The sequence below is a fragment of the Salminus brasiliensis genome, chromosome 19 (genome assembly GCF_030463535.1).
Source record: "Salminus brasiliensis chromosome 19, fSalBra1.hap2, whole genome shotgun sequence".
NCBI classification, from domain to species: Eukaryota; Metazoa; Chordata; class Actinopteri; order Characiformes; family Bryconidae; genus Salminus; species Salminus brasiliensis.
The window spans coordinates 605996-617384 of record NC_132896.1 but is presented as its reverse complement, the minus strand read 5'-3'; the positions used below and the strand labels follow the sequence as shown (position 1 = coordinate 617384).

At 44.2% G+C, this 11389-nt stretch overlaps 2 protein-coding genes across 2 annotated transcripts in view; one reads left to right on the top strand and one right to left on the bottom strand.

Annotated features, from left to right (window-relative positions):
* The first annotated feature begins 905 nt into the window (after window positions 1–905).
* On the top strand, window positions 906–6613 carry LOC140541188 (ethanolamine kinase 1). The gene is made up of 8 exons (XM_072663744.1): window positions 906–1046; window positions 1924–2186; window positions 3760–3903; window positions 4064–4212; window positions 4787–4870; window positions 4954–5114; window positions 6343–6416; window positions 6529–6613. Exons 1-8 carry the CDS (start codon window positions 906–908, stop codon window positions 6596–6598), a joined length of 1086 nt encoding a protein of 361 aa, XP_072519845.1. The 3' UTR covers window positions 6599–6613.
* Window positions 6614–8292: 1679 nt separating this feature from the next.
* LOC140541510 (protein inscuteable homolog) overlaps window positions 8293–11389 on the bottom strand; it is a 34519-nt gene continuing 31422 nt past the window's right edge. The window contains exons 8-13 of the mRNA XM_072664176.1: window positions 11225–11389; window positions 10677–10855; window positions 10097–10163; window positions 9808–9963; window positions 9428–9504; window positions 8293–9259 (exon numbers count right to left, since the gene is read on the bottom strand). The exon at window positions 11225–11389 is cut by the window's right edge and continues 7 nt beyond it. Of these exons, the coding sequence (XP_072520277.1) occupies window positions 9131–9259; window positions 9428–9504; window positions 9808–9963; window positions 10097–10163; window positions 10677–10855; window positions 11225–11389 (773 nt within the window). The 3' untranslated portion in view covers window positions 8293–9130. The remainder of the gene's footprint in view (window positions 9260–9427; window positions 9505–9807; window positions 9964–10096; window positions 10164–10676; window positions 10856–11224) is intronic.

Genomic DNA, 11389 nt, shown 5'->3' with positions numbered 1-11389 from the left:
CTATATCAAAATAAAAACTATAAAATGACTTTGAAATTACATTTTGATTATGATTTGTTTTATTTGTAATTACATATTTATATGTGTATATCATGTTTATAATTACAACAGTGGCTGTTATATGTTTAAAAAATGCATATATATATATATATATATATATATATATATATATATATATATATATATATATATATAAAGCTAGTGGGTAATGGCCAATGAGTTCAAACAGTCATCAGACATCAAAAAATAATGCAAAGTGAATAATCAGATTTGGGTGGATTAGACCACTTAAATGAGCTAACCAATCCCAATCACACTTCCACACATTTAATACACAGTTACTGTCTGTTTGCTTACTTTATCATATTTCACATATATTTAACATATTTTAACACATTCTCTCTCTCATAACTGCAGAACTGCCCATTAGTGTTACAGTAGTGTTACAGTAGATTAATCCTTCATGGCATAAATCTTAACAGATACTGGTCCTTTAACCCCTAAAAACTGTGGAACCCATGTTGTAGTCATCTACAGGAGCTTTGCCTTGGAGCTGAAGAAGGTTTTAATCAGGCAAAGAACTTTCTTTGAGTCATCATGGTTCCCTTTAGAATCAGCAGATTGGCTAAGAACACATAAAAAGGGGTTCTTCAGGGGTTCCTTAGTACAAGTCAGTGTCTCATACTGACACAAGCCCATTCTCCAACTTCTTAACGTGATGTTCTGAGCCTTAGAGTTAATATATAAACCCTGGACACGGTCAGCCAGCGAAGATGCCCAGACGGACATTGCACTTTGATAAGACCCCGGTCTGTGCGGGTCAGAGACATGGCATACGTCCACCTGATGCTGTACTCTGTAGCTGAGCTGGGTCTGCTTAGCTCTGAACTTCAGCAGGAGGAAGAATGGACGCTCTCCCGATCAGCCAGAGAGACGAACTGCTGCACATAGACGTGCGCCTGGATGAGAGCGCTCCTCGCTCTGGGATCACAGAGCTGTTCAGAACTCTGAGGCCTCGGTGGGACACGGACGACATTCAGGTGAAGGCAAGTTGAGCTCCAATACAGAACACTTCAGCCAGTCAGTAACGTGGAGATTAAGAGGTGGAGACTTTTCTCAGTTCTAGACTCTCTGTGTGGAGAAGAACCGCCTCCAGCCCGACAGCACTGAGGGTTCTGGAAAGGTCCTGTAAAGTCCTGTAGGATTATTGTATTACTGCATTAGGATTACTATTTAGCATTGCTGCCTCAGTCCACATGCTTCTCTACCTTCAGGATCTCTCGGAATTCCACTTCCTGAGTGTAGGGGGAGCCCAGGAGCCAGAAATACCAATTCTCACATAAAGGCCCACATTTCTATTTAGACTTCTCAGAGTATGAATGCTGATCTGGGATCAGCTAATACCTTCAAATAGACAGCTGATGAGAGCTGACCTTAGATCAGTGCTTTTACTCGGAGAAGCTTGATAATTGAGGCCCAGCGTTGTTTTCATTTCATCCATGGTTTAGGACTATACTTCTTTTGGGATCACTGTATACTTACTGTAATAGGTTTGCATTGGCTAGGTTAGTGGCACAATTAGTGGTAATTGGTCACAGGGTTGTGGGTTCGATACCTGGGAGTAAACTGCCTTTAAGGCCTTTAAGGCCCTCTCAGCTCCAGGCAGAGTTGCAGCAGGGCTGGCTCTGTGCTCGGACCCCAGCCTGGAAACATTGCGGAGGTGAGGTGTGGAATACTGCAGTGGTATGGATAGGACTGAAACACTGTGCTGCTCATTTTACAGTACAAACACAAGTGTGATTGCTAGTTGAGCATGTGCGCTCAGCTGCAGATGCATGCCTGCTTCAGCCTCCTCCAACCAGCAGTAGAACTGAACCCAGACTGTGGAGCTCTGCTACAGCAGCTGTTCTTGTTGGTAAACAGGTGTTTACAGAGGGCATCACCAATCAGCTGCTGGGCTGTTATGTGGGCTCGGCGGGGGAGGCAGACGTAGTGCTGGTGCGGATGTACGGCCAAATGACGGAGCTGTTCGTCGACCGGAAGAGGGAGATGGAGATGTTCCGGCTGCTGCACGCTCACGGCTGCGGCCCTCGGCTCTACTGCAGCTTTCAGAACGGCATCTGCTACGAGTTTGTGAAGGGGACGGTGCTGGACGACCCTCTGCTCACACAGCCTGCTGTGTACAGGTCTGTTCATACAGGGATACTATGCAGACAGGTCCATAAATATTTGGACATCAAACAAAGTCAGTGTTATTTGAGCAAATGAAACATTTTATGGTATTTACACCCAAATCAAGTCTGCCATTAACATAACTTTGTCAATGTCTGAATATTTATGGACCATGTCAAGACACATGACATGTGTTGCAAACAGGTGTGTGCTCATAACAAAGCTTAGGAACAGATATTTGATGTATACTAATATTTATTAACTTTTTAAAATATTAAACATTGCTGAATTGGCTGAGGAAATGCATAAGCACTTCCTAGGTGGTTGAGAGGGTGTTGGTAGGAGGCTGCTATGCAGTCACTAAGCTGAATTAGGGGCAGTGGTGGCTCAGCGGTGGCTCAGCGGTTAGAGCGCCGGGATATCGATAACAGGGTTGTGGGTTCGATTCCCGGGCTCGGCAAGCTGCCACTGTTGGGCCCTTGAGCAAGGCCCTTTACCCTCTCTGCTCCCCGGGCGCTGGAGTTGGCTGCCCACCACTCTGGGTGTGTGTGTGTGTGTGTGTACTCACTGCACCTAACACACGTGTGAGTGTGTGTGTGTGTGTGTGTGTTCACTACCAGATGTGTTAAATGCGGAGGACAAATACGTGCACCTTTTAATTATTTGGTTGCTAAGCTGGTGCTAAATGGCTGATACAGCATCCCAGGTGGACACAGAGCTGTAAGGAGGTTGCTGTGCTGTTCCATGTGGTTACTGCAACGTTGGTAAGTGGTCATTATGGTATCCCAAGTGTTTCTTGGTAGAAGTGTATCTTCTATTGGTCAGATATCGGCAGCCGGGCCCCCAGACAGCACAGTTTTCCAGGGTGGGTAGATGGCACTTATATGTGTTTAAAACATGGATGAATATTATGAAATAAAACATAAAAAAGTTCAGTAAACATTCATTAAACGTTCACTAACATTCACTAATACTTCGAACCTGCAGCACAGCGCTGCAGCTCAGCAGAAAGGACAGCTGTATGAACATGAATACACCTGTTAATGATCAGTGAGCGTTTTGTAAGACGTGTCTTATGTCAACAGAAGGTCGGTTAAAGATCTGCGAGGTTTAAACACGGCTTCAGTAGGAAAGTCTCTGCTGATTGGTTCTGACACTCTAACTCATCCCAAAGCTTTTGGATGGAGCCTTGTCACACTAGAGACCCCACAGCTCAATGCTGGGAGGCTTTATACCCCTCTAGGCTACACTTGGCATTAGGCACGGGGATCTTAGGGTCATGTGTTCACTGCATCCCGTTCTATTGGTCAGAACTGTTAAATCTAGGACCACCCTGTATTAGACTCCCCTCCTCTAAAGAACTTCTAAATGATTCACACGTGTTTCTTAATGCTTATGGAGCTTATGACCTCGTTAATAACCAGTAATAAAACTTTAGAAACTTCATAAGGGTAGCCGTGTTTAAAAAGTGGTACCTTACAAATCTGCTGAAAGCTAGGAGTGATCACATGGACATGAAGCCCTTTAAATAAGATTCAGATGATCTGATGAGTTTGAAGCTGAAGTGAAGGTACTGTCGATGTTCAGGTTGATCGCAGCAGAGATGGGGAAGCTCCACTCCATAAAACCACAGAGCAGCTCATCTCCACAGACGGTTCTGTGGCCAAAACTGACCAATTACATGCAATTACTCCACACTTCTGCTGGAAAAGAGGCTTCACCGTGGCAAAGGTAAGAAACAGCAGCTTTCTCAGAATTCCAAACTACTGAACACCTGCTCTGTAAGTGCTAAAAAAACCCATAAGGTGGCTCCATCTGGTGGTGCACCACCTGAAATAAGGTTAAGTCTGATTTGAGCGCTGTTAATGTGGACCCCCTTCACATGTCCCAGGCCCTGTACCAGGTTGGAGGTACCTAGCATGGATGTCCTGCTAAAGGAGATGGAAGACCTGAAGAGACACCTCACTGCGGTAGACTGTCCAGTTGTACTGTGTCACAATGACCTCCTGACCAAAAACATCATCTACAACTCGGCTGAAGGTGACATGAGGACTTCACATGCACAGCATTTATCTGACGCTCTTATCCAGAGCTCTTAAACCGAATCACGAATGTAGCGTTCAGCGTAAATCAATGAAATATTAAACCCATCAGCCATAACATTAAAACCACCTGCCTAGTATTGTGTAGGTCCCCCATGTGCCACCAAAACAGATCTGGCGGGGCCTCAATGAGCATTAATAAGCTTTGGGTGCCCATGACCCTGTCTCCAATTCACCAGTTGTCCTACCTTGGAGCACTTTGGGTAGGTACTGGCTACTGCATACTGGGAAAACACCATATAAGACCTGCTTCCTGATGTTCTGGAGATGTTCTGACCCAGTCATCTATCTAGAATATCTCAGTCTGGTTCTTGTCAAAGTGAGCATTTTTCCTGCTTCTTCACCTTCATCACCTTCAAGAACTGACTGTTCACTCACTGCCTGATATGTAGATCCAGCCCTCGACAGACAGGAGCCACTGGACCCAGATCAGCAGTGTTGTAAACTTTCCCTGGTTTTAATGTTATGGCTGATGGGTGTACTTAACTAATGCTTATTGATTCTGCTTCCAGGTGTGGTAAAATTCATTGATTATGAATATGCTGACTTTAATTACCAAGCGTACGACATCGGAAACCATTTTAATGAATACGCAGGTAGGCCTGAATGCCCCGAACACCCTTTCTTCTGTCAATCAAATCAATCAAATCCAACCAAATAAGCAAGAATCTGTTTTCAGGGGTGAATAATGTGGACTATAGTCTGTACCCCAGTCAGGAGCTGCAATGGGACTGGCTAACCGAGTACCTACAGAGTCTGCGGAGCTGCAGTGGAGTGGACGCTGCAGTGACCGAGAGAGAAGTGCAGCAGCTCTATATTAAAGTCTGTAAATTCTCGCTGGTAGGTCGCTGGTAGGCCTCTCCTGCTGATCGCCTTTCAGTGTGCCTTAGTTCCCTCACCAGACCTCTAGGACAGTCTACAGCTCACAGTTAGGTGGAACAGTTATCTGATAGGTGGAACATGAGGTCGGCTGTCATACTGTCCGTCTGTCTGTCATCTCACAAACCAAGTGACTGATATCAGCCTAACCTGGATGTCAGGAAAGGTCAAAGTGTCCTGCACAAATGAGCATGAAGTCTAGTTTGTGCCTTTTTGACAATAGTCATTCAATTGAATCCATTTACATTTTGCCTAAATTCGAGAGGTTTGAAAAGAGTGTTTACCTGCAGTCAGAGCAGTGTCTGCAGCTGTGCAGAACCCAGAGGCACACTGCATGTGCCAACAGCCCCGTCACGAGTGTAACAGCAAACCCCATGAGCACTATCATTCTCAGGGGCATGCTGTGTCTTTCCTACATGAAGAAAAGACTCAAACTGCATAACAATTGCATAGCAACCCTAAAGCAACCACTTAGCAACACCACAGCAACAACCTAGCACCCCTATTGCAACCACCTGGGATATCATAGGAACAGCATTGCAATAACTTTGAATAGTATAGCAACTGCATAGCAGCTTCATAGCAACCACCTTGTATGCCATAGAAACTGCTTAGCAACCATTTGGAACAGCATAACAACCAATTGGTACAGCATAGCAACAGCCTAGCATCCTCAGAACAATCATCTGGAATGCTATAGAAGCTGCCTAATAACACCATAGCAACCACTTTAAACAGCATAGCAGCAGCCTAGCACCTCCATTGCAACCCCCTGGGATACCATAGCAACAACATAGCAACCAATTGATACAGCATAGCAACAACGTAGCATCCTCAGAACAATCATCTGGAATGCCATAGAAGCTGCCCACAACACCATAGCAACCACTTGACATACCATAGCATAACATACCATAGCAACAGCCTAGCATCTTCATGACAATCACCTGGGATACCATTGAAGCTGCTTAGCAACACTGTAACAACCTCTTTAAACAGCATTGCAACATACAGCAAGTTAAAGAGTGTCCAGCTTTGATCTGAGGGACTTTAAAGATATGCTGGAAGATCAGTCCTGGAATTATCCTTTTATGTATCCAGTTAATAGAGAATCCTCAGAATTCCTGAATTCCTGTGTCTGTAACCCTGACCAGCGGCTTATTGTGTCTCTAATCGTGTCTGTCCTCAGGCCTCTCACTTCTGCTGGGGTGTGTGGGCTCTGCTGCAGGCCACTTACTCCACCATTGACTTCGATTTCTCACGGTGAGGAGCTTGTTTTGCTCTCATGAGTAAAGTCTGCTGATCCTGAGATGTTTGGCTGAATCATCTTGATCAGGTGAAAGGTTTCCTCAGATGTTTCTCCTCTCCTCTGTAGGTATGCAGCCGCCCGGTTCAGCTACTACTTTAAGAAGAAGGAGGAGTATTTTGGGATGAAGCTTCCTTAAGGCTGCGTCAGCTCAGACTGTAGCTGTACCTCAGACCCAAGGCAATACTTCCCTGCATGTAGAAATAACCTCCAGCAGGTCTGATGGACCTCATATCATCAACACTAGCTAGCAGTCAACATGTCTTTTAAAGGGTCCATATCACCCATTCAGCCTGCAGCAGTTTAGCCCCACCCATTCAGCCTGCAGCAGTTTAGCCCCACCCATTCAGCCTGCAGCAGTTTAGCCCCACCCATTCAGCCTACAGCAGTTTAGCCCCACCCATTCAGCCTGCAGCAGTTTAACCCCATCCATTCAGCCTGCAGCAGTTTAGCCCCACCCATTCAGCCTGCAGCAGTTTAGCCCCACCCATTCAGCCTGTAGCAGTTTAGCCCCACCCATTCAGCCTGCAGCAGTTTAACCCCATCCATTCAGCCTACAGCAGTTTAGCCCCACCCATTCAGCCTACAGCAGTTTAGCCCCACCCATCATCACAGTTTTATTTGTGTAGAAAGTCTTATCTTAATTTTTCTGGTGTTTTGATCATTTATGTGTTTTTATCTTCGTTATTAAAGTAAACACATGGTGCTGATTCTACAGTATTTCTTCTTCAGGTGTTGAAATAAGTCATTACTCAATTACTTATTACTCATTACTCTATTACTCAATTACCATTACCCATTACTCAATTACTTATTACTCATTACTCTATTACTTATGACTCTATTACTCAATTACCCATTACTCAATTACCCATTACTCAATTACTCATTACTCATTACTTTATTACTCATTACTCACACTACAAACAGTACACCGTCCTCATCATCAGGCATATATAATATACTCAGGTGAATGATGTCAGTAATATTTTACTATCACACACACATAATATTTTCTTTGCGGTATAAAATATACATGGGAAACTGTGATTTTGTCTTTGCATTGTCAGTTAGCTAGATACCACAGACTTTTAAAATCAGCAGTTTACTGTAATATTGGCTTTATCATGACAATCATTCTGCAAGCTTGTGTTATTAATGCCCTCTTTTACCAGCTAGCACAAATAAAGCCTAAAAGCTAATCTAACTGATAGCCTTAACCAAAACATACAGCTATGAGCTATTCTTACCTGGTCTGTTGCATGTCTGGCTTTCTGTTAAATATTAATAAACGTCCATTATTTCACAAAAAAATAGCTAGCTAGATAAATACATAGAGAGGCAGAACAGACAGACAGACAGAAATACAGATATATAGATAGACATACAGATAGATAGATAGATAGATAGATAGACAGACAGACAGATAGATATACAGACAGACAGACAGACAAACAGACAGATAGATAGATAGATAGATAGATAGACAGACAGACAGACAGACAGACAGACCCCTGTTACATCTATCTGTTCTGATTTCTGTATTTTATGTATGTTTGTGCTTTCTGTATGTTTGTGCTGCTTTCGTCCAAAACCACTTGAACAGAAATCATGTCTTACTGACGAGCTCCGAAGTCGTAGGTACGAATGTCCGAAGGGCATTATGGGAATTGTAGTGCCTATAGTAAATGTATGTGGCATGTCCTGTAATTTTGCTCAGCAATCCAGGATGAAACTAGGGCACATGTCCCAGTACATCAGGGCCAGTATATTGTCTAATGACGCCCCTGTTATACAGTATTAGAATAATGAGTAAAAGACACAACAACGGGACAACTTGCATGTATTTATTAAGAAATACCATTCAACATCCACTCCTCCTCCGTTCCGTCTGTTTGTATCTGCAACCAAACTCGACGTAAATAAAATGTTAAGGCAGGACCTGAAACATGCAGTTCAGGCCTGTAAGCCTACAGATGTGGCTGAGCTGAAGCAGTTCTGCAGGAAGGAGCGGCCTACACTCCTCCACAGCCTTCTGAGATACCAATGAACATCTACAGAAAGTGTTGGGTTATACTTCATATGGACAAAAGTATTGGGACATCTACACATTACACCTACAGGACTACTTTTTATGCCATCCCATTCTAAAGCTGTAGGCATTAATATGGCGTCAGTCCCCCTTCGCAACATATGGTCTCTAAACGTCTGAACGGACATGGTCGTGTTCCACAGGGGCATGTCTGTGAAGGTTCTCTCAGTGGTCAAATCTGATGCACACTTTCCAATCTAGGAATTCAAACAGAACTCCACCCTCAAAGCAGCAGCTCTAGTTTATTGCCATATAATCACTTTCTTTAAATAACATGGCCATAACAGTATCAACACAATCCAGGGCTTCCATTTACACTGTGTTCACTCCAGAATGTCTGTGATCACTGTAAGTAATGTAGCATCTGTGAGAAGCACACATCTGCTTACTTTATGAAGATGAAACCATGTTTGCACTTCTTGTTTAAACTGTTCAGGTCAATAATGCAGCTCTTTCTGCTGATAATCCAGCATTCATAACTATAAACATGTGATCATAACCGCGCCGTGTCTGTGGAGCGTGTGATGAACAGGGCGGTTGTATTCCAGTTGTATTGGTGGTGTTTACGCTAATGAGCAGTCAGACGAAGCTCTCCTCCATGTTGGAGCAGAGCAGGAACGAGTCGACCAGTCTCGGCTTGATCAGCTGCTGATGGTCAGAAGGAGCGATGCTGTCTGGACACCCAGCGGCCAACCGCCTCAGAGCGGCCTAAAACACACACACACACACACACACACACACACACACACACACACAGGAAGCTGATCAGATCAGACATAGCAGTTTGGGATTGAGCAAGAATGTTCTCTATAACACACACACACACACACACACACACACACACACACACACACACTGTATGATGCAGGTGTTTACCAGACAGGCCACCAGCACAGAGTCGCTGCTGTTTCTCTCGGCTGGAGAGCGGCAGAGCTGGATGAGGCGCGGCACAGCTTCAAACAAACACAGGCAAACACAACCCTTACACTTCATCCCATTTAACCTTTAACCTGCATTAATATTCAGACAATATTTAAATAGCTGATTATTCAGAATCTATGGAATCAGAATCAAGAATGACTAAACATCCAATATGAATTATTAGTATCTACTATGTATACTATGTGTCTACTATATATATATATAATTTCAGTATCCACTATGAATTATTCAGTATCTACTATTAATTATTATGTATCTACTATGAATTATGCAGTATCCGATATGAATTATTCAGTGGACTGGCTCTGTTTTACCTTGAAGCTCTATGGCTGCCTGAGCAACATCTGGATCCCTGCTGAGACGGGCCAGCGTGACGGCAGCCTTCTGCTGAACCCGCTCACATGCAGCGCCCTCTGATGGACTGGAGGATGTAGGCTTCTCACCCAACAACAGCAACAGCCGCTCAATTCCTGCACAAGTAAATGTAGTCTACTGCTCAGTGTTTAGGACAACACTGCTCACTGTGCTTTAAATGAAGCAGTCTGGATATTAAGGTTATTATGTTCTTTCCTGAACTTCATTACAACTTCCTGTTTTACCCACCATCCTCCTGTAACACCTCAGAGGCAGACTGCTCCAGAACTGAGAGATTTGCCAAAATTGTTACAACCTAAAGGAAATAGAGGCACAGGCTAGTCAACACTGCAAATCACAAACCCAATTAAAACAACAATGCTGCTAAGCATTGCTGTGAGGATTTGATAGCATTCAGCGACAAGAGCATTAGGGCAGGATGTTGGATGATGATCATCACCCCACCTCATCTTCCCCAATTCATCCCAAAAGTATCATTCCAGAGAACACAGCTCCTCCACTGCTCCACAGCTCCTCAATGCTGGGGGGCTTTATACCCCTCTAGCCCACGCCTGGCATTAGGCAGCATGGTGCCAATAGGGTCATGATGATGATCTGCTCCAGAGAGTCCTATTCTATTGGCAGTACTTCTTCTCTACAGGGACTAGACAAGCTGTGTGTGCATTTGCACATCTGTGTCAGCAATGGGTGCAGCTTAAAGTAGCTAAGTGCATTCATTAGAAGGGACGCCCAGAAACATTTGTTTGTTGTTCAACCTGGTAATCTGTGGGCTTCTGAGTGTACGAGGACAGCCTATCAGACCTCTGACCTGGTCTTTAGAGTATGGCGTGTCGACTCGCTGGCGGTCCCTGCAGGCCTGGAGGAGGATGTGAACAGCATTAAGCTGCAGTAGGATCTCACACGCCATGCTGTCGAAAAAGGTGATGTTAGCCAGAGCAGCCGAGGCCAGGAGAAACACCTCACCACAGGAGGCGCTCTCACACAGCTCTGTGAAACACACACACACACACACACACACACACATATAGAATATTAGGGCCTCAACTGCCCCCAGAAAACATATGGCAAGCTAAACAAACTGGTCAAATAACAGAAACAGTAATAGGGAGAATTCTGGTATTAATTTCATATAAACTGTAAATAAATCACATTTGTTTCCCCAGTAGCAACAAAACAAATCATCAATGACTGTTCGTACAGTAGTGTGTTCTCTATTCTTTGTATTTTTAAAAGGAAATTGTGATTTTTTATAAAATAATCAGATTTAATTGAGCTGAATTGAGCTTTAATTGATGGAATTAGAGACTTAGGTCATGATCTGAATGGTTATGAGGTCAGATGTTCTCAGGTGCTTACTGATTAGGGCAGTGACGATGTCCTGCATGCTCTCCAGGAAGCTGGCCAGGTGCTGAGTGGAGGTGTGGTGAGGAGAGGTGATCTGAGCCACGACCGCCGCCGCTTCAGCTCGAGCTGCTTCTGCACACCCCTCATCAGTCAGGATATCAGCAAGACACAGGACAC

Coding starts and splice junctions, on each gene's coding strand:
- LOC140541188 (XM_072663744.1), top strand. CDS start 906: ATGGACGCTCTCCCGATCAGCCAGAGAGACGAACTGCTGCACATAGAC. Junction 1,047..1,923: donor CGGACGACATTCAGGTGAAG/GCAAGTTGAGCT, acceptor GTTGGTAAACAG/GTGTTTACAGAGGGCATCAC. Junction 4,213..4,786: donor CATCTACAACTCGGCTGAAG/GTGACATGAGGA, acceptor TTCTGCTTCCAG/GTGTGGTAAAATTCATTGAT.